A 23157-nucleotide genomic window follows, 5' to 3' on the forward strand; every position below is an offset into this window, starting at 1 on the left:
TCGCAGTTTCCTTGAGCCCAAGGGTGACTTCACACTGCAAGCATAATAAAAATGTATATGCAGGTAAAGTTTTTTTAATTTGAGTTGTTTGGAGGTATAAACGATTCCTTAAAAGCTGAATTTGGACCCTTGTAAAAAATGCAGGTTCCTAGTCCAGGGTTGAAATGCAACAACAGGTCTAAAAAATGTATGTTAATCTACTATTTAATTCCGATATTAGCGAATCATGTGTTTTTAGTTTAAATCCACTAGTGCATTCATGTTTTCAGCACCTTGTCCGCAATGCCTGGAATAAATTTCCCGAACGGTTCAGTTGCATTAAAGCGGTCCACTCAAAATATTTAGTGTCAAATACATAATCAGTAAAACAAGTTTTTTTGTTTTTATTCAGGACTGTAACTTCCCTTAAACCCTCAAATAACTGCAAACATGATCCCAGCAGCATCCAACCCTAATGTACGATAGTTTAATATTTTAATGACCGGGGTAGGCCGTAGAATAATCAGTGTAGTACACCTGTGTTGGAATAGTCTGGTTCAGTTTACTTTAAAAGGTAAAATAAAGGCATTTGTTGAAAAGACAAAATAGATATCGGCATCATACATAGTAGACAACCACAAACATTCTCTCATGAATTAATATAGATTCATGTTACTATAAGAATGCACATGAATCATGCGCGTGCGTCTTCCTCCCATCTCCTCACGTGACATTTACCCAGCCAATAAGCGTCCGTTCGTCTAAAACACTTGCTGTTTTTTATGAAAGTATCATCCACTTATAAAACCTTTTTATTGTTGAAACATTATTCACGTGGGACACATTTCGCCTAGATTACGACATTTTACATCCTGTGGCACGATCCACGGACCACCGCCGGGTCCCACGCAGTGTCCTCAGAGCAAACAGCCGCAGAAGAAGAACAGCCTGTTCACAAACACCGCGACCGACCGGACCGGCTCCTGCGCGCTCCCATCGCGCTCATGTGCGCCGCCGCTGAGGTGTCTGGGTGCCGCTCAGCTGTTCTGACGTCGAGCACGCTATTTGACGTCACCGTGGGAGTGTTCCGCCGTCGGGAGAAATGACCGGTCATCAACACAATCCTCTCAGCGCCCATGTAAGTTCACGCTGGCTAAACACTCGCCCATCGTCCTCCGCGAGCGGCTCTTTGAATGAATCGCAGGGCCACGTCGCTCGGCCCGCGCACGGCTCACGGTCTGCGGACAGGGGTTTACGGTTCCCTCGCGGTGCCCCGGTCGCCCGGAGCGATCCGTGGCTGAGGAGATGGGCTTTTTTTTGTTTTTTTGATTAGCTTGGGAGGCTAGCCGGAATGCTAACTGACAGTCTGAGTGCACGGATGGCGAGTAAGCGCCTGTTTTGATCGTCTGGACGGCCTGGGTGGGCGACGTTAGGTGTATTTACATGTGAGTGATGCTTATTTTTTTTTATTTATTGCCACTGCTGTGTATAATTAGCGTTCCACTTCAGAGACAACACCCAGGTCTGACAAGTACATATTTAATTATCCCGCAGCGGTCAAACCAGGACATGCTAAATGAGTTACGATACGTGCAGATGACTGTGAGCAGCTTGTCGCCAGGAAGCACAGGATGATGTTACCTATAGAGAGAGGAGAGATGTTGTCTGGTGCAAACCTGCCCTGGAGGAGCTGTAGCCCCACACCACCCTGAAACACAAGCCTCCTGAGGTGTGATTACAGCCTGGTGGTTTGTGACAGACGTTCAGCAACACATCTCCAATCTAAACTCACACGTTGAGCCTCTCGTACCTGGGAGGAGAGTTTCATCTATAAGGTACACACACAGGGGAAGATTAAAAGTCCTGTACAGGCACAATAAATAGACACGTTTAAAATAAACCAGTTTAGAATCAGGAAGCAGAGTTAACAACATTTTCAAGAAAGCACAATAAAAGAGGGAAAGTGATGGAAATATGGAAAGGAAATAAAACTGAAATCTGTACAAGGATTTTAAAATAAGTTGAGGGAGAAAACCAATACAAATTAGGTAGATAGGACAGTTTAGAATAACAGCATGACCTTGTAAAGTGGTTTTGTTCTAAGGATTTCAATTTGGTTTTAAAAACTGCAATTGGTGGGACGTTTCTCAGACCATCAGGCAGCTGGTTCCAGCACTGCACCACATCATGACTACACTGGGAGGACTGTGTTGTGTCGGTGCTGTCAGCCGGACCGGTTTTGAGGAAGTTGGTTATATGTAATATCTGTGGAGCTAGTTACGACAAAAGGATGCCACATTATTTCATGGCTCTGTCAATAATGTGTGCCTGAAATTTGGTAACGAAGATTAAAAATTCAGATTAGGATGCACACAGTTTAATAGTGAAAAGGGTTACGGGAAGTAATGGCGACCAAAAATATTACAGCAACCAAAATCCCAGCAATTGCTCTCATGAGTCTGGTCTATTACTTTTTAATTTAACTGGCAAATACTTAATTGATCCCTGGGAGGGAAATGGGATCCGTTACAGTCGCTTCAGCCAAAACTAGAAATATATACAGACCAATCCAATAGCAATAAAGAGAAATTCAAAATATAGAGTATACAATTAGGAGTTAGAGTATGTATACAGTAATAAAGCTTATCGATATATTTTTTAAACAGGCAAAGAGACTCATTATTGAGCATTCATTTACCTGATCGTACAGTGAACTTTTCACATGTACACCACATTACGAGGTGGATTCACGTGTTCCTATCTGTTGATAGTAGCCAGTGAACTTCATGCCAAGAGGGTGAGGGGTCATCAGGGATGTATGATACATGAGCTACAGTGAATCTAAGGTGATTTGTTTAGGTGATCTGTCCCACAGCCTGGCAGCACAGTGGATTAGTGAAGCATGGACTGCCATTCACCAGCCTATCAGCCTGCTTCTTTGAAAATCGTGATCAGTAAACAAGGTGGTACTAAGGGAATGCGTGTTCAGATTGTACAGTAAATGGTTTTACCAGCTCAGCTGTTCCCTCGCTTCAGGTGTGCCCCGCTCACCTGGTGGCGGGTATTCAAACAGCGCACTTTAAATACGAAGCGGGGCTGCTATCTGCGGCTGTGGAGGAACTGGAGTCCATTGTGGGTCTGTACAATCAATATGAGGCACTTATAAAAAATAAAGAAAAACGCGGCAGTGTATCCTCGCTCCGCTCAGCAGCACCGGTGTGCACCGCGAGGTGAAACGAACGCCCTCCGGTGCACCGCCTTAGCCTGTAGTGCTAGCAGCTGGAGGGGCAGAGAAACCATCAAACTGAGCACAGCGGTTCGTCCTCACTTCATTTAACACGACGATTCGCAACAGCCCACAATTTAGCGATAAACTACATTGACACTTTCAGCAAATGTGTCTTACTGCTGTGTTTGTTACAGACCGGGCCTACGAAAGTTAGCCGGCTAGCTAATGTCATCCTCCTCTTATCTCTAGCTAACGTTAAGCTGCTCGGGCTCAGACTGTTTGCAGTAACACAACTTAACTCATGAACACTGACGAGGATGTGTGTAATGTACTTCATCTCAGGGTCTGCGTGTCATGTTTGAACAGATACACCACGTGTGGAGACACTAGATGCACCTGTCACACACAGAGACATCTCAATAACACGTAACATGCATGTTGACTATTTCCTTTACTTACTTGCCTCAACAATAAACTGCGGTCAAGTGAGCAGACGTTCGTCTTTTCGTGGTCAAGTGAGCAGACGTTCGTCTTTTCGTGGTCAAGTGAGCAGACGTTCGTCTTTTCCTGATTTCAAGTGCGCCCGTATTACACAGTGTACGGTAGTCCATGATACGGAGCGAGCCAATCTTTTATGCTACTGTAAAATCCCTTTATTCCATAATTTCTGACAAAGGCTGACACAGTTGTGCTCAGGACCATCCAGACTGTACACTCATTCAGTATCAAGCATATTTACTGTATCATTTTGGAGAAATTCAGCCTTAAAGTTCATTATTTTGAATTGAAAAAAGCATTATGTGCAAAATGTACCCTTCCGTAAAATCCCTTTATTCCATAATTTCTGACAAAAGCTGATACAGGTGTCCTCAGGACCATCCAGACTGTTCACTTACTCAGTATCAAGCATATGTACTGTATCATTCTGGAGCAATTCAGCCTCAAAGTTTAATATTTTGAAGTGAAAAAGGCATAGTTCCTTTTTTTTTGTTGAAATAAGCATTATGTTCAATATTTACCCTTCTGTAAAATCCCTTTATTCCATAATTTCTGACAAAGGCTGATACAGGTGTCCTCAGGACCATCCTGACTGTTCACTTACTCAGTATCAAGCATATTTACTGTATCATTCTGGAGCAATTCAGCCTCAAAGTTTATTATTTTGAAGTGAAAAAGGCAAAGTTCCTTTTTTTTGTTGAAAAAAGCATTATGTTCAATATTTACCCTTCTGTAAAATCCCTTTATTCCATAATTTCTGACAAAGGCTGATACAGTTGTGCTCAGGACCATCCAAACTGTACACTCACTCAGTATCAAGCATATTTACTGTATCCTTCTGTAGAAATTCAGCCTCAAAGTTCATTACTGTATGTATATATTTGTATTCTATTTTATTCTATTTAGTTATATATTGTTGTTTTTATATTGTTGTTTTAAGTTAAAGTGCACCAATGACACCAAGGCAATTTCCTGTTTGTGCAAATATACTTGGCAAATAAAATAATTCTGATTCTGATTCTGATTCTGATTATTTTGAATTGAAAAAGGCAGCCTCAAAGTTCATTTATTTTGAATTGAAAAAGGCAAAGTTCCTTTTTTTTTGTTGAAAAAAGCATTATGTTCAATACTTACCCTTCTGTAAAATCCCTTTATTCCATAATTTCTGAGACAGGCTGCTACAGTTGTCCTCAGGACCATCCTGACTGTACACTCACTCAGTATCAAGCATATTTACTGTATCATTTTGGAGAAATTCAGCCTTAAAGTTCATTATTTAGAATTGAAAAAAGCATTATGTTCAATATTTACCCTTCTGTAAAATCCCTTTTTTCCATAATTTCTGAGAGAGGCTGCTACAGTTGTCCTCAGGACCATCCTGACTGTACACTCACTCAGTATCAAGCATATTTACTGTATCATTTTGGAGAAATTCAGCCTCAAAGTTCATTTATTTTGAATTGAAAAAGGCAAAGTTCCTTTTTTTTTGTTGAAAAAAGCATTATGTTCAATACTTACCCTTCTGTAAAATCCCTTTATTCCATAATTTCTGAGACAGGCTGCTACAGTTGTCCTCAGGACCATCCTGACTGTACACTCACTCAGTATCAAGCATATTTACTGTATCATTTTGGAGAAATTCAGCCTTAAAGTTCATTATTTAGAATTGAAAAAAGCATTATGTTCAATACTTACCCTTCTGTAAAATCCCTTTATTCCATAATTTCTGAGACAGGCTGCTACAGTTGTCCTCAGGACCATCCTGACTGTACACTCACTCAGTATCAAGCCTATTTACTGTATCATTTTGGAGAAATTCAGCCTTAAAGTTCATTATTTAGAATTGAAAAAAGCATTATGTTCAATATTTACCCTTCTGTAAAATCCCTTTATTCCATAATTTCTGAGACAGGCTGCTACAGTTGTCCTCAGGACCATCCTGACTGTACACTCACTCAGTATCAAGCATATTTACTGTATCATTTTGGAGAAATTCAGCCTCAAAGTTCATTTATTTTGAATTGAAAAAGGCAAAGTTCCTTTTTTTTTTGTTGAAAAAAGCATTATGTTCAAAACTTACCCTTCTGTAAAATCCCTTTATTCCATAATTTCTGAGACAGGCTGGTACAGTTGTCCTCAGGACCATCCTGACTGTACACTCACTCAGTATCAAGCCTATTTACTGTATCATTTTGGAGAAATTCAGCCTTAAAGTTCATTATTTAGAATTGAAAAAAGCATTATGTTCAATATTTACCCTTCTGTAAAATCCCTTTTTTCCATAATTTCTGAGAGAGGCTGCTACAGTTGTCCTCAGGACCATCCTGACTGTACACTCACTCAGTATCAAGCATATTTACTGTATCATTTTGGAGAAATTCAGCCTCAAAGTTCATTTATTTTGAATTGAAAAAGGCAAAGTTCCTTTTTTTTTTGTTGAAAAAAGCATTATGTTCAATACTTACCCTTCTGTAAAATCCCTTTATTCCATAATTTCTGAGACAGGCTGGTACAGTTGTCCTCAGGACCATCCTGACTGTACACTCACTCAGTATCAAGCCTATTTACTGTATCATTTTGGAGAAATTCAGCCTTAAAGTTCATTATTTAGAATTGAAAAAAGCATTATGTTCAATATTTACCCTTCTGTAAAATCCCTTTTTTCCATAATTTCTGAGAGAGGCTGCTACAGTTGTCCTCAGGACCATCCTGACTGTACACTCACTCAGTATCAAGCATATTTACTGTATCATTTTGGAGAAATTCAGCCTCAAAGTTCAAATTTTTGCTTTGTAAAGGGAGATTCTTTATTATTTTTTTTAAATATCAGTTTTGTTTATTTGTTCAAAATAAGAATGAAGCTGAACAAATCAAGAGGTTTAAACTCCAAGCACAGAGGAAAAACTAAACTCAGTTGAAAACTGAAAACATCATTACAAACCCTCCATGTCTCAGCTCCACATTTGTGGAACAAATAACATCATTCTCTAGTAAAATGTGGATGTGGGAGCAGGATGAATATAGACTGTAGATATAGTCTGAGATCATTGTTGAAGTTGTTTATTCTTTTTTTTTTTTTTTTTTTTTTTTTTCAGAATCCAGAGGGCTCAATTTTTCAACAGTTCTTGGCATAAAACTCAGCAAACACATAGTAATGACAAGAATGCAGCTAAACGAGAGAGAGCAAGATATGAGAGACGATTGGAATGGAATAGCACTCAGGCGTGTCATAGATGTTAAGATTACAGGAAACGGCGATGTAAAGAAGAATATAACAGGTTCCAAATGACAAGCCACTATCATGCAGACGCCTTAATATTGTTTAAAATACTTAGACGCATGATACAAATATACATATAAAGAGGCGTCTGTGAAGGAACTATGCAGGGATCTAGCTGCTTTCTTTGCCCATGGTGTGTTTGTCAAACAAGTATTCGGCCATGCCATTGCTTGGAGCTCCCATGCGACGCAGGTTTTACAGAAGGGTAAGTATTGAACATAATGCTTTTTTCAACAAAAAAAAAGGAACTTTGCCTTTTTCAATTCAAAATAAATGAACTTTGAGGCTGAATTTCTCCAAAATGATACAGTAAATATGCTTGATACTGAGTGAGTGTACAGTCAGGATGGTCCTGAGGACAACTGTAGCAGCCTGTCTCAGAAATTATGGAATAAAGGGATTTTACAGAAGGGTAAGTATTGAACATAATGCTTTTTTCAACAAAAAAAAAGGAACTTTGCCTTTTTCAATTCAAAATAAATGAACTTTGAGGCTGAATTTCTCCAAAATGATACAGTAAATATGCTTGATACTGAGTGAGTGTACAGTCAGGATGGTCCTGAGGACAACTGTAGCAGCCTGTCTCAGAAATTATGGAATAAAGGGATTTTACAGAAGGGTAAGTATTGAACATAATGCTTTTTTCAACAAAAAAAAAGGAACTTTGCCTTTTTCAATTCAAAATAAATGAACTTTGAGGCTGAATTTCTCCAAAATGATACAGTAAATATGCTTGATACTGAGTGAGTGTACAGTCAGGATGGTCCTGAGGACAACTGTAGCAGCCTGTCTCAGAAATTATGGAATAAAGGGATTTTACAGAAGGGTAAGTATTGAACATAATGCTTTTTTCAACAAAAAAAAAGGAACTTTGCCTTTTTCAATTCAAAATAAATGAACTTTGAGGCTGAATTTCTCCAAAATGATACAGTAAATATGCTTGATACTGAGTGAGTGTACAGTCAGGATGGTCCTGAGGACAACTGTAGCAGCCTCTCTCAGAAATTATGGAAAAAAGGGATTTTACAGAAGGGTAAATATTGAACATAATGCTTTTTTCAATTCTAAATAATGAACTTTAAGGCTGAATTTCTCCAAAATGATACAGTAAATAGGCTTGATACTGAGTGAGTGTACAGTCAAGATGGTCCTGAGGACAACTGTACCAGCCTGTCTCAGAAATTATGGAATAAAGGGATTTTACAGAAGGGTAAGTATTGAACATAATGCTTTTTTCAACAAAAAAAAAAGGAACTTTGCCTTTTTCAATTCAAAATAAATGAACTTTGAGGCTGAATTTCTCCAAAATGATACAGTAAATATGCTTGATACTGAGTGAGTGTACAGTCAGGATGGTCTTGAGGACAACTGTAGCAGCCTCTCTCAGAAATTATGGAAAAAAGGGATTTTACAGAAGGGTAAATATTGAACATAATGCTTTTTTCAATTCTAAATAATGAACTTTAAGGCTGAATTTCTCCAAAATGATACAGTAAATATGCTTGATACTGAGTGAGTGTACAGTCAGGATGGTCCTGAGGACAACTGTAGCAGCCTGTCTCAGAAATTATGGAATAAAGGGATTTTACAGAAGGGTAAGTATTGAACATAATGCTTTTTTCAACAAAAAAAAAGGAACTTTGCCTTTTTCAATTCAAAATAAATGAACTTTGAGGCTGAATTTCTCCAAAATGATACAGTAAATATGCTTGATACTGAGTGAGTGTACAGTCAGGATGGTCCTGAGGACAACTGTAGCAGCCTCTCTCAGAAATTATGGAATAAAGGGATTTTACAGAAGGGTAAGTATTGAACATAATGCTTTTTTCAACAAAAAAAAAGGAACTTTGCCTTTTTCAATTCAAAATAAATGAACTTTGAGGCTGAATTTCTCCAAAATGATACAGTAAATATGCTTGATACTGAGTGAGTGTACAGTCAAGATGGTCCTGAGGACAACTGTAGCAGCCTCTCTCAGAAATTATGGAAAAAAGGGATTTTACAGAAGGGTAAATATTGAACATAATGCTTTTTTCAATTCTAAATAATGAACTTTAAGGCTGAATTTCTCCAAAATGATACAGTAAATATGCTTGATACTGAGTGAGTGAACAGTCAGGATGGTCCTGAGGACACCTGTATCAGCCTTTGTCAGAAATTATGGAAAAAAGGGATTTTACAGAAGGGTAAGTATTGAACATAATGCTTTTTTCAACAAAAAAAAAAGGAACTTTGCCTTTTTCAATTCAAAATAAATGAACTTTGAGGCTGAATTTCTCCAAAATGATACAGTAAATATGCTTGATACTGAGTGAGTGTACAGTCAGGATGGTCTTGAGGACAACTGTAGCAGCCTCTCTCAGAAATTATGGAAAAAAGGGATTTTACAGAAGGGTAAATATTGAACATAATGCTTTTTTCAATTCTAAATAATGAACTTTAAGGCTGAATTTCTCCAAAATGATACAGTAAATATGCTTGATACTGAGTGAGTGTACAGTCAGGATGGTCCTGAGGACAACTGTAGCAGCCTGTCTCAGAAATTATGGAATAAAGGGATTTTACAGAAGGGTAAGTATTGAACATAATGCTTTTTTCAACAAAAAAAAAGGAACTTTGCCTTTTTCAATTCAAAATAAATGAACTTTGAGGCTGAATTTCTCCAAAATGATACAGTAAATATGCTTGATACTGAGTGAGTGTACAGTCAGGATGGTCCTGAGGACAACTGTAGCAGCCTCTCTCAGAAATTATGGAAAAAAGGGATTTTACAGAAGGGTAAATATTGAACATAATGCTTTTTTCAATTCTAAATAATGAACTTTAAGGCTGAATTTCTCCAAAATGATACAGTAAATAGGCTTGATACTGAATGAGTGTACAGGCAGGATGGTCCTGAGGACAACTGTACCAGCCTGTCTCAGAAATTATGGAATAAAGGGATTTTACAGAAGGGTAAGTATTGAACATAATGCTTTTTTCAATTCTAAATAATGAACTTTAAGGCTGAATTTCTCCAAAATGATACAGTAAATATGCTTGATACTGAGTGAGTGTACAGTCAGGATGGTCCTGAGGACAACTGTAGCAGCCTGTCTCAGAAATTATGGAATAAAGGGATTTTACAGAAGGGTAAGTATTGAACATAATGCTTTTTTCAACAAAAAAAAAGGAACTTTGCCTTTTTCAATTCAAAATAAATGAACTTTGAGGCTGCCTTTTTCAATTCAAAATAATCAGAATCAGAATCAGAATCAGAATTATTTTATTTGCCAAGTATATTTGCACAAACAGGAAATTGCCTTGGTGTCATTGGTGCACTTTAACTTAAAACAACAATATAAAAACAACAATATATAACTAAATAGAATAAAATAGAATACAAATATATACATACAGTAATGAACTTTGAGGCTGAATTTCTACAGAAGGATACAGTAAATATGCTTGATACTGAGTGAGTGTACAGTTTGGATGGTCCTGAGCACAACTGTATCAGCCTTTGTCAGAAATTATGGAATAAAGGGATTTTACAGAAGGGTAAATATTGAACATAATGCTTTTTTCAACAAAAAAAAGGAACTTTGCCTTTTTCACTTCAAAATAATAAACTTTGAGGCTGAATTGCTCCAGAATGATACAGTAAATATGCTTGATACTGAGTAAGTGAACAGTCAGGATGGTCCTGAGGACACCTGTATCAGCCTTTGTCAGAAATTATGGAAAAAAGGGATTTTACAGAAGGGTAAATATTGAACATAATGCTTTTTTCAATTCTAAATAATGAACTTTAAGGCTGAATTTCTCCAAAATGATACAGTAAATAGGCTTGATACTGAATGAGTGTACAGGCAGGATGGTCCTGAGGACAACTGTACCAGCCTGTCTCAGAAATTATGGAATAAAGGGATTTTACAGAAGGGTAAGTATTGAACATAATGCTTTTTTCAATTCTAAATAATGAACTTTAAGGCTGAATTTCTCCAAAATGATACAGTAAATATGCTTGATACTGAGTGAGTGTACAGTCAGGATGGTCCTGAGGACAACTGTAGCAGCCTGTCTCAGAAATTATGGAATAAAGGGATTTTACAGAAGGGTAAGTATTGAACATAATGCTTTTTTCAACAAAAAAAAAGGAACTTTGCCTTTTTCAATTCAAAATAAATGAACTTTGAGGCTGCCTTTTTCAATTCAAAATAATCAGAATCAGAATCAGAATCAGAATTATTTTATTTGCCAAGTATATTTGCACAAACAGGAAATTGCCTTGGTGTCATTGGTGCACTTTAACTTAAAACAACAATATAAAAACAACAATATATAACTAAATAGAATAAAATAGAATACAAATATATACATACAGTAATGAACTTTGAGGCTGAATTTCTACAGAAGGATACAGTAAATATGCTTGATACTGAGTGAGTGTACAGTTTGGATGGTCCTGAGCACAACTGTATCAGCCTTTGTCAGAAATTATGGAATAAAGGGATTTTACAGAAGGGTAAATATTGAACATAATGCTTTTTTCAACAAAAAAAAGGAACTTTGCCTTTTTCACTTCAAAATAATAAACTTTGAGGCTGAATTGCTCCAGAATGATACAGTAAATATGCTTGATACTGAGTAAGTGAACAGTCAGGATGGTCCTGAGGACACCTGTATCAGCCTTTGTCAGAAATTATGGAATAAAGGGATTTTACAGAAGGGTAAATATTGAACATAATGCTTATTTCAACAAAAAAAAAGGAACTATGCCTTTTTCACTTCAAAATATTAAACTTTGAGGCTGAATTGCTCCAGAATGATACAGTACATATGCTTGATACTGAGTAAGTGAACAGTCTGGATGGTCCTGAGGACACCTGTATCAGCTTTTGTCAGAAATTATGGAATAAAGGGATTTTACGGAAGGGTACATTTTGCACATAATGCTTTTTTCAATTCAAAATAATGAACTTTAAGGCTGAATTTCTCCAAAATGATACAGTAAATATGCTTGATACTGAATGAGTGTACAGTCTGGATGGTCCTGAGCACAACTGTGTCAGCCTTTGTCAGAAATTATGGAATAAAGGGATTTTACAGTAGCATAAAAGATTGGCTCGCTCCGTATCATGGACTACCGTACACTGTGTAATACGGGCGCACTTGAAATCAGGAAAAGACGAACGTCTGCTCACTTGACAACGAAAAGACGAACGTCTGCTCACTTGACCGCAGTAACAATAAGGAACCTTACTTGCAACAACAGCAGTCCTTGAATAGGATGGTGGCTGTCATATGCAGGAAGTGCAGAATATGCTGAATCTTTGTGTTAAACTATTTCTACTGTATATTATTGTGTTAACCAACTGTTGTTACATCATCACACTGAACCTTGTTATTCCCGTTTTGGCTTTGTGAGATTATGTCCTGCCTATATCCTCAGGAGAAGGGGGGGGGGGGCTATTTGGCAGCATTAATTAACATTAGACAATTAATTAAGCTAACAGTCCTAGGGGGCCTGTGCTGTACAGAATTACAGCACATTACATTTTTTCATTTAATTTATGAAGCCTCAGACTTGCGTGAGCTTGTTTGTTGTTTTTTTTTAATCACTTCCCTTGTCATTGAACCTAAATGTCTGTTTTATCTATGTGCTTTGTTCATGTCAACTCTGTATCTTCTTTCATTTGAATGTAGGGGTGATGTTTAATACCATGTTATATGAGCACATTCAATCTTAAGTCGAGAGCAAACCCTGTACCCTGTGGAGTGAACTCGTAACATCACTGGTTTGTTTTCAACACACTTCACTCTGTTTGTCTGGTTGCTGTTTGGGGCTATAGTCAGCGACCTCCTGCTGCTGGAAGGAGGGTTGAAGAGAGTGGACTTCTCTGTTCAAATAATGTCTTTCTCATCAGAACACGTGCTTGTTTCTGTCATGTATTTCGGCCCCCGTATGCTGTCACATGTGCAACAGCTCGTCTGCCCAGGGTCCACACAGACATTGCTTGACTGTGTCACCAGTGGATAAAAACTCCTCAGGGCACCTTTAACATTCAGCATTGGTCACGCTAACATAGATGGTGCAGAATCACTATATCTAGAAATATTTTGTCTACCCTCCTACTCTTATTTTTTACTGTCTGTGATTTGGTTTATTTTCATTTATTTATTTTTATCATTTTCTTTTTTCTTCACTCTGTAAGGCATCCTTGGGTACATTGAAATGTGCTCCACAAACCTAAGCTATTGTGATTATTTTATGTTTGAAAAAATTGTCAAATGCCAACACAATATCTGCATTGCCCCCTCAAATTGATCTTTTTTCTGTTTTTTTTCTTTGCAGCATGTGATTTTCCTAAATGTCCTTGGAAACAGCTGACTAAAGTTTGACAGCTATCTCATTAGAATTACCCAGAGAGCGTGGTGCAGGGAATCTGCTTGGATTACAACGTGTTAATAGACCCACACATCATCTGCTGATGACCACATACAGAGGTATGTTTGTCTGAAGAACTATTCTTGCTGTGTTTAGCATCCCTTTATCATAATAAAAGCTTGCTTCATTTTTCTTGATCATATTGATGCTGAACAATATTATTGACATTACTCTGTATATGTTACAGTCTATAGGCTGCTATTATAATTATCATTTTAAATCACACAAATAATATAAATACATTTTCCGTTACATTTTCATATGCAACAGACAAAGTCACAAACTCATGACTGCTATAGAACGCAGAGGATTACAGGTTTAATACATATAAACCGACCTGTGCTCTAGCATCGTGTCTTGTTAAAGCCTAAATGCCCTTAGACATGCACAACACTCAGAAGATGGCGTGACCTTGAAACACGCTGCGTGTACAGAGAGTGATAGGCGAATGTTGGCTGACCCACTTGCGAGAGAACACTTTGCCCTCAGCCTCGAGGAGTCAGAAACAACTGTCCTTCGTTATATAGTTAAAGGATGTGGTTGGATGTCTCTGCACAACCTTTGTTCCTTTGCCTTATCTTGAGCTTACAAAGCACTGCGTTGACTGTGGAGACATAATCAGTGATTCATAATCAGGAAAGTTGGTTAGAGAGCAATTTTCTATTAGAGGCCCCAGTAGATGAAGCTTAGTGATATAATCATATTTTCTATGTAATTACATCATGGCTTGCGCTAATGTCTCAACAAATATATTGATGCTGACGAATGAATGAGCTACAGTAGCAGTTGGATGCTAAAACATTGATTTAAACATGAATAAATCTATTTAAAATTAGTTATTCTTTGTACAAGCATGTTGATCAGCAGGGAAATTGTAAGGATACTGTTTAGTCAGCCTCCAGGCCTCCACATGTGGGATCCGTTCAGGTGCAGGCTCTGCTCTCAAATCAGCCCCACTGTCGATATTCAATATCAAAATACTAAATGATATTGTATACACTTTTAATGGAAGCAATTATATTATGTATTATGATTCAATAATTTTTTCACATTATAATGTAAAACAAATCAATTCCCTAAATGTTGGTCTCTGCTGTTATGTAGTAAATAACATGATTACCCAATCGCATATTGGTAGGCAATGTGGTTCAATATCATATTGCGATGAAGAAATTAATATCAGTAGATATTGAGTAATATTACAATAAATGTCATATTATGATGTCATTAATTATGCCATTAAGTGGACTTCGTGGCTTCAAACGTTTTTTTTTTTTATGAGCTGAGGTTGATCAGTTATGTGTTATACCTCCTTATGATGCTGTCGTAAAACCACTGAGAATTTCCTCTTAACGACGAGAGAAGAAAAAATACCTGTCGTTTCCTTGTCTGACAGTCGAGTTGACCTGAGAGCATAGTCTGCACCTACAGCGACTGCACAGAGGAGGCCCGCTGTTCTACCAACTAACCTTTAACTAAGGGCTTTCTAACAGCAGGACCAACACTGAGTCACCATGTGTCACTAATGGAGCAGTTCATTGTGTTTGTGTTGAGAGACTCTACTGCCGGCTTGTTAAGTGAGGTTTAGTTGCTCTGCTGAATCGTGCAGTCTTTCACGTCTTTCTGTCAGTTTCATCTCTATGTGCTTGGACATTTTATCTAGGGTTCAGGAAAACTTTGACATTAAAGAGAGACTAAATCAGAAATTGTTTTATTCTAGTCATTATGAAAAGCTTTTAAGGAACTTTCCAATTGATAATGTTCTGCAAAATTTGTTTGTTATTTCTGCTTTGTAATAATAAGTGTAATTTAGGTTTAACAATATGCTAACCCTAACCCTAACCAACAATAGCATCACTATCAAACATTCTGATACTGCTATATAGCCTAAAATTACAACTTTAATAGATAATATAACTTTATACAAGTAAAATTAGGACCTTATTCCTTGAAATTCAGAGGTTTCCTCCTTCATTCATGCAAAATAACACATTCTAGCCAAAATAACATCAGTGTCTTCAGTGTGGGTTTTTCACGTTAGGTACTATGAGCTATACTACTGATTTCATACTTAAACAGTGTAATGTCATATAAGCATTATTTGTGCTTTTATAGTTTACAGGAATGTTCCACTTACTGCTGGCTCTCCTGTTTTTAAACAAAGCTCCAGTTTCTTAACGTCAGCATGTTTAGAAGCTTTTAAGTCTCATTTGATGCAGGATCCCTTTTACATACCCATTATTACAAGTTATTGCTCAGTTGATGGCTTGTTCAAGTCTGTAAATGTCTGGGTGATGCCTGTATTTGACCTGTTTTCCTTCTCTTTTGCATGGGGCATTTTTATTTATAGTTTTTTGTTTATGTTTCCGCTTCATTTAGTCGATCCTGCGTTGTGAGTCAGAAGAGGAAAGGCTGGGCTGATGGTAAGCTCTTCACCTCCTTCTCTTTCTTTCTTTCTATCTTTCATTCTTTCTTTCTTTCTTTCTCTCTTTCTTTCTTTCTTTCTTTCTTTTTCTTTCTTTCTCACTGTCTCATTACACATTGGTTAACTAAAAGGGTTTTATATAAATTAGCTGTCTTTAGTGAGGTAAAGACTTGGAATGTTTTTTTACATTACCGATCCATGTTATGAAATGAAATGCAAAGAGGCAAAGGCTCCGGATCTTAATCAGATGAGAAGGACACAACAATCACTTTCCATTTAGAATTTCATTTACAGTTTTCACACTCTTTTTGTTAGCATCACAAAAGCACTCAGTTATGTTTATTCTGTTCATCTTCATGATAAATACTTTCTGAAATGTAGTTATTCAACTATCTTGAGAGCTTTTGTACAACTGAGCTCAGAATAAAACAATGAAATGAGATTTCACAAAACACCAAAGGTTTTCAAATTTCAACATTTCAGAAACTGTTCTCAAAAGCTTGTATATTTTGTTTTTTGCAGCACTGGGTTGGCACTGTCAGACATGCCATCTGCTAAAATATTTACCTTGTGTAATTATTAAGAATTATCAAGAAACATCTCACATTGTTCTGAAAAGTGGTCACGTCTGTGCCAACCCAGTTTATGTTGCTTCGTTTCTGTTTATATTCTGCTGCTGCTGTTTTTTTTGTTCATCTCTCACTGCTGCATGTCATAATCCATTTTATTTTCCTTTTGTGGTAGACAAGCATGACATTGAGCCAAGCCACAGATGCATGTCCACTCAAAAGGCCCAACTGAGCACCATCCCCTCTGCTTCCCGGTTTTCAACCAGCCTCTCAGCAGGGGGGGTGGGCGGTGTCATCGGGGTGCAGCTATTCCCTGCACCCCCAAGTAGAACCTCACTGTGAAACTGGAAGTCTCTGATGGATCAGGGTAGTAGTGAACAGAGTCCAGATGAGCCGGACACAGGAGGCCGAGCGGAGCTGGAGGTGGGCAGGAGGGCGTCGGAGTCAGAGCACGGCTTGTCCAAAAAAACCCATAATGCCCTAGAGAACATGGGAGCGTTGGGCCATGGCCTGAAGCACTTCTTCCAGCCACAGCGCCGACGCTCCTCCGTTTCGCCACATGACTCCGCCTTGTCCTGCGCAGGCGCCCCTCCCTCCGAGCCCACTGATGTAGTGTCAGAAGTAGGGGATGCTCCGGCCTCCTCGGCCCTCCCTGTGGATTCTGACAACCCTGCCGCTTCCGCCCCTCCTGCAGCTCTGAGCCGTGTTCTGCTGCAGATCCGAGGTGCTCCACCCATGATGAAGCGAGGCACCAGCCTGCAGAGCCGCCGCAGCAAAGCTGGGGGTGTGGGGGATGCTCCCCAAAAAGGGAGCCCCCAGATCCACAGGCGCAGCACCCACGAGGCCCTGCTGCAGGCTGGACGCCCACGCTCCTCCTCGACTACAGACACACCTAGCAGCCCAAGTTTAGCTGACATGCTGCTGACTTCTGGTTACCACTCCACCGAGGAGCCTGACAAGGTGAGTTCTTCAGAGGAAGAAATTCCATTCTTGATGCCAATGACTCACCGGGTTATTTCAGTGTTATAAATAGAGCTACAACAACATTCACCCTCTTTTCATTTAGGCCTGATCTGCAGATAGCCTTTTTAATTTATTTGTGTTTGCTACAAAATGTTGTTGGCTACAAAATATGAGAAAATACTGAAAATAGAACATAACTGAACACAAGTTGACCTCTTTGGTGACATCAAAGGAGCCTTCTTCATTTAGGAGAACTGGATTCTAAGACACCGACAACTTCAGCTTGATTCTGCCGAACATAGTGTAGGTCCTCAGCATCAGAGATTTCCCTAACCCTAACCCAAAAATGTTCTCCTCATCTTTCTCATCCTGTTCCTCATACAGCATATATGTCAACCGTGAGTCTTGATTGCGACCAGCCATACTAACACTCTGGATAAAGAAAATCAAAAGCATTTCTTCAAATGCATATCGTTCAGTCTATTAAGTATATATCAGAATCAGAATCAGAATTCTTTTTATTGCCATGTATATTTGCACATACAGGAAATTGCCTTGGTGTGGTTGGTGCACTTTACAAACAACAAATTAAAAACAACAATAATTAAATACTAAAAACAAACGCAGAAGTGCGCACCAACACACCGTGGCAGCCGGTCGCAGCGCCATCTTTTTACAACAAGTATATATATATATATTTTGAGTTTTATTTTGTTGATCTAGCTATGTTTAACTAGCCAGAAAATGAGCTAGTTAGCTAACAGCTAGTTAGTATTGTACATGATTTTCTTCCTCAATAGTAATGGATTTTTAAATAAGACTTACATGCATGAAATGAAATGAATAGTAGGTGTTCAGTAGTGAATACATACTGTAGGGGTCATTCTGACCCATGTGTGTAAAAGTTATTTAGAAATACAAAATGTACATTTGTTTATAAAGTAAGAAAGGAAAATTAGTCATTTGTGGTAATCAAAAATAAGATATTTAATGAATACTTTTAATATTAAATGATGTGATGAACACATTTATTTAAAAAATATAGTAATAAAGACTTGTTCATTTTGACCCGTGTTTTGCATTAGAAGTGATACAAAAGGATTTGGATGTTCAAAAACAATTTAATTGGGAAATACCTGAAATATTGAATGTTGAAATTCACTGCAAAGATAGAAAATAAAAACTGAAACCTTGTGTATCAAGGGGTTAAAAGGCTGTTTTTGGTTCAGATGTTCCAGGATGAACCTGTGAATGGGGAGATAAACTGTCAGCAGTGGTAGGTCAGAGATTGCCTTTGAGTGGTTGTCACTATGAGCTTTAAGCCTTTCTAATTTTAGCTTAGCTTTGGCTGTCTGAGTGTACTTCAGGTCAGATGAGGTTTGCAAGGATAAGCGATCTGAAACTTGTGTCCTGTTTTGTTTTTTGTTGTTGTTTGACTCTGACTGTTCATATGAATCTGTAAACAATATATCGAATGTTATGAGTCAAATTTTAACGGTCAGATACTAGCTGCATAACAAGAGAATATCTGGAATGATCAAACATGAGGAATTAAGTTTGATTAGGTATTATAAGCAAGCTGCAAACACTTCACTGTCACGCTAATCTTATAAAACCTTTTGACCTGTTAATTTGTAATTGGCACTTCACAGCTGAGATCCATTTATTGCTACTCAACAGCTGATGCCTAGGTAGACAGCTTCCAATTCGATCAGAGAAGTAATCTCAGAGCATTAATTGTCTTATTTGCTGTTTGCTTTACCTTTCCCCCCTAAACTGCAAAAACCTGTGGACCACTCAAAAATATTAATTTTAGTTTCCGCTATACCTAACACATGTGTCCACCTCTGTTTATGTTTCACCAGATTAATAAAAAAAAAAATACTTTTGTAGAATAAATTCAATCACTATAATATCCCCAAAATTTGATTAAGAGTGCCCTGTACTTCCAGCCATGGTGGTGCTGTTTCTATTGAGGTGCAGGACTTTATATTGCAGTGAAAAATGGACCCACAGTGAATATAACTTTAACAGAAGCCAAAAACAAATGCCCAGAAACTACTGATCGGGGGCTCGGACGGTGAAAAATCAAAGCCCTCTTGACGGCCTTATTTTACCTGTCTTTAGGTACTGTGGCATTGATGCTGTTGTAAATAAATACAAAGAAAACTGCGGGTAAATGAAAACCACACCAGCCTGATCACAAGCCACAGCTTGTCACTGCTACTTGCTCACCCAAGATGCTTGACACCCTAAGTCTCATTATTGGAGAACCCAGTTGTTTCATTATTGCATATCCTGTCAGCTGTAATCTCCCCCTTTTGTACTCAATCAGACAACATAACCTTCTCCTCCATTGCTCATGACAGTATAGGGCTGGTCTCTCTAGCGATTCGGTCAGTTCATTTTGTGTTAATGACCAAAGTTTAATAATTACCTCTCTTCTCAGTGTGGGCCTCAGGGCATGAAGTGGATTGGCCTGGACTTTGAAAGAAACATCCCGCTAAGGGGAACATTTTAATCTGTGGCATAAATCCATTAGAAGCCAAAGTTCACTAACAAGCTGAACTGACCATCAATAGGGAACTTCTGCTTTACCTGCACCATTTATCGTTGTGAATGTGTAGTTATATACAGTTTAGTATAATAAGATGACTTGATACTTTCTAGAAAATTACCATTGAAAATGAACAGGGAACGCAGTCTTTAATCAGACCCTTACCTCACAGTAGGTGTTAATGTCAAATACTGACATTACATTTTCATAAGAGAGGATGATGACATGATGACATCAAATAACAATGTAATTTGAAAGTTTTTTTATCATCATGAACTTATAATACATGCAGCATTATTTCCACATTCGTGATCTGTTATTCTCTTTATTTATTTCAACAGCCGGATCGTTATGATGGATCGGGCCTCGCTGTGTCGCCCAACGCCTTCCCCTACGGCGCAGACGGTTACGATGTAGTTGACAGTACCCCAGACCCCCAGCGAACTAAGCAGGCCATCGCGCAGCTACAACAGAAGATCCTCAAGCTCACAGAACAAATCAAGATTGAACAAACGGCGCGCGATGACAACGTGGCCGAATACCTTAAACTCGCCAACAACGCAGACAAACAACAGAGTGCCCGCATCAAACAGGTGTTTGAGAAGAAGAACCAAAAGTCCGCTCAGACCATCCAGCAGCTGCAGAGGAAGCTGGAGCACTATCACCGGAAGCTCCGAGAGGTGGAGCACAACGGCATCCCTCGGCAGCCCAAAGATGTTTTCCGAGACATGCACCAAGGGCTGAAAGACGTTGGCGCCAAGGTGTGTTTTCATACTGACGCCTTCATTATTCTTTGCTGTCATAATCCACTCTCATAGCATTATAGAAAAAATAATTTATGTCATTTTACTGACAAAAGGTTACATTGTAAGACCTGAATACTGCCAGCTGAATATTGATTCAACTTCAACAATCAGATGTAGAAGTAGAGTAGTGACATGAAAGCCTATTGGGACATTTGCATCTCATCCAAAATATTGTTCTGGGATATTTTCCGCCTATTTCACCCATTTACAGCAGTTAAACCAGATGTTATGTACATACTTGACTTGTTCTCGCTGGTTACAGGTTACCGGCGGCTTGTCCAGCTTCTCGCATGCCACCCATTCTGCAGCCGGAGCTGTGGTGTCCAAGCCAAGAGAAATCGCCTCCCTCATCCGTAACAAGTTTGGCAGCGCCGACAACATTGCAGGCCTGAAGGACTCTTTGGATGAAGTCCAGGGAGATGAAGGTGTTGGTCCTGGGGCAACAAGGATCCTTGGGACTGGACAGTTGCAGTCCAGTCCGAAGTATGGCAGCGACGACGACTGCTCGAGCGCTACGTCTGGTTCTGCAGGAGCAAATAGCACGACTGGAGCCCCTGGAGGCCCCTCTAGCTCCAAGGGCAATACCCTCGAGCATGGCCAGGCCTCAGGCTTTGATGCTGTTCTCCATGAGATTCAAGAACTCCGGGAAAATCAAGGTCGACTTGAGGAGTCCTTTGAAAACTTAAAAGCCCACTATCAGCGGGACAATACGATGATCATGGAGGCCCTGCAAGAGGAACGATACAGGTAGCATATCATATCCTGTTTAATGTAGTGAAGTAGGTCTGTGGGGTAGAAGAAAAGGTCTTGTTCATGATGTGCTGTTTTCACTACTTTGCAGATGTGAACGTTTAGAAGAGCAACTCAATGACTTAACAGAGCTGCACCAGAATGAAATTCTGAACTTGAAACAGGAACTAGCCAGCATGGAGGAGAAGATTGCTTATCAATCTTATGAAAGAGTGAGAGACATTCAGGTAAGCCACGCCAGAATTAATGAAATTTGTTTATCATCACGGCCATTTCACTGACGGTTTTGCCTCTGACCTGCAGGAGGCGCTGGAGGCATGTCAGACGCGTATCTCCAAGATGGAGCTGCAGCAGCAACAGCAGCAGGTGGTGCAGCTGGAGGGCCTGGAGAACGGCACAGCGCAGAATCTCCTTGGGAAACTAATCAATGTGCTGCTAACGGTCATGGCAGTCCTTTTGGTGTTTGTGTCCACTGTGGCGAACTGTGTCGTCCCCTTAATGAAAACTCGAAGCCGCATGCTTTCTACGCTGCTCCTCGTGATCCTCCTCGCCTTCCTCTGGAGGCACTGGGATGCCATTTCAGAGTATCTGCATCGCTTTCTCCTGCACCCCAGATGATATTTATATGATGAAGGGACCGAGGGTTTGGGGCTGATGTGCACGCGGACCCATACAGGGAGTTGAATCTCAATCGTCCTACCTTTTTCTTCTCATTCTGCAAATTCTCAAAACACCGAGCAGGATCGCATCAGAGGTTCATCACTTTGTCACTTTTTTCGAGGAGTTTTTGAGAAGAATAAAACAGCATAACGGGAGGAATGGTTGGAATTGACTTTGTGGTGCAGCTGTGACACTGGCTCATACTGGAAGGATGAATGGGTCGTAGTTGAAGGAGAGGCTGAGAGGACTGCACACTTGATTTCTCTCTTCTCAGTGAATTTGTTTACATGTGGAAAACTTTGCATCGTTTCTCCAAAGAAGAAATTGTAATTCAGAGTTTTATTACTTTTAATGGGTATTGTTTTGAAGTCACTGCTATTTTTAATACAGCTGATCAATGGCTTTTAAAATTTATTTTAACTCTAATGATATGACAGTGTTCTGCTAGGACATTTTCTTTTTGTAAGTTTTCTCTCTTCTGGTCTTGCCATTCTGTCTTTTTTTTTTTACTCTGCCCTTTCTTTCCTCTACTACTCAGTCTGTCAACATTTTAGCTTGTGTGACCAACTCTTCCTCTTCGTGCTCAACTCACTCTGAAGATTCGGGTGCTCAGACTTCACTGGATCAAATAGTAGTGCTTTCTTGACTTGTATCTTCTTGGATGTGTGAAGTCAATAACACTGGTTCTGCCACAACCAGGAAATGACTATCAACCTGTTGGAGTTGCGGCCCCGCCCTCCAGGGACCGGATCTTAATTTCCTGGTGGCGTTTCCACTGCAGAAGAATAATCTATGAACTGAATTACATACTTGAAGAGCGGTTTAAGTGCTCAACGAATCAGTGCTTCCGTACTGTTTCTGTTAGTGACAATGAAATAGTAATACTTTTTAGTTGATTTTTTTATTTTTTAACAAACAAATAAATTTGCTGTTTCAAAAGGTGATATTGAAAGTATAAGTTGTGTTTGTCTGCAATTTCTTGAAGTGGCACAGTACAATACAAACAAACAG

At 38.9% G+C, this 23157-nt stretch overlaps 1 protein-coding gene across 3 annotated transcripts; it reads left to right on the forward strand.

The window, feature by feature from the left end:
- Window positions 1-817: 817 nt before the first annotated feature.
- Window positions 818-23090, forward strand: tmcc1b (transmembrane and coiled-coil domain family 1b). Of its 3 annotated transcripts, none has more exons than XM_062402077.1 (8): window positions 818-1424; window positions 13324-13475; window positions 15796-15839; window positions 16586-17370; window positions 20272-20691; window positions 20999-21483; window positions 21578-21713; window positions 21790-23090. In XM_062402077.1, the coding sequence occupies exons 4-8, from the start codon at window positions 16768-16770 to the stop codon at window positions 22102-22104; spliced, it is 1959 nt and encodes a 652-aa protein (XP_062258061.1). In that variant the 5' UTR covers window positions 818-1424; window positions 13324-13475; window positions 15796-15839; window positions 16586-16767; the 3' UTR covers window positions 22105-23090. The 3 variants fall into 3 exon arrangements, with proteins under 3 accessions (XP_062258061.1, XP_062258081.1, XP_062258071.1); XM_062402097.1 differs by having other exon boundaries at window positions 17105-17370; XM_062402087.1 differs by having other exon boundaries at window positions 818-1117.
- Window positions 23091-23157: the final 67 nt, after the last annotated feature.

The sequence above is a fragment of the Platichthys flesus genome, chromosome 2, assembly GCF_949316205.1.
Source record: "Platichthys flesus chromosome 2, fPlaFle2.1, whole genome shotgun sequence".
Classification (NCBI taxonomy): domain Eukaryota; kingdom Metazoa; phylum Chordata; class Actinopteri; order Pleuronectiformes; family Pleuronectidae; genus Platichthys; species Platichthys flesus.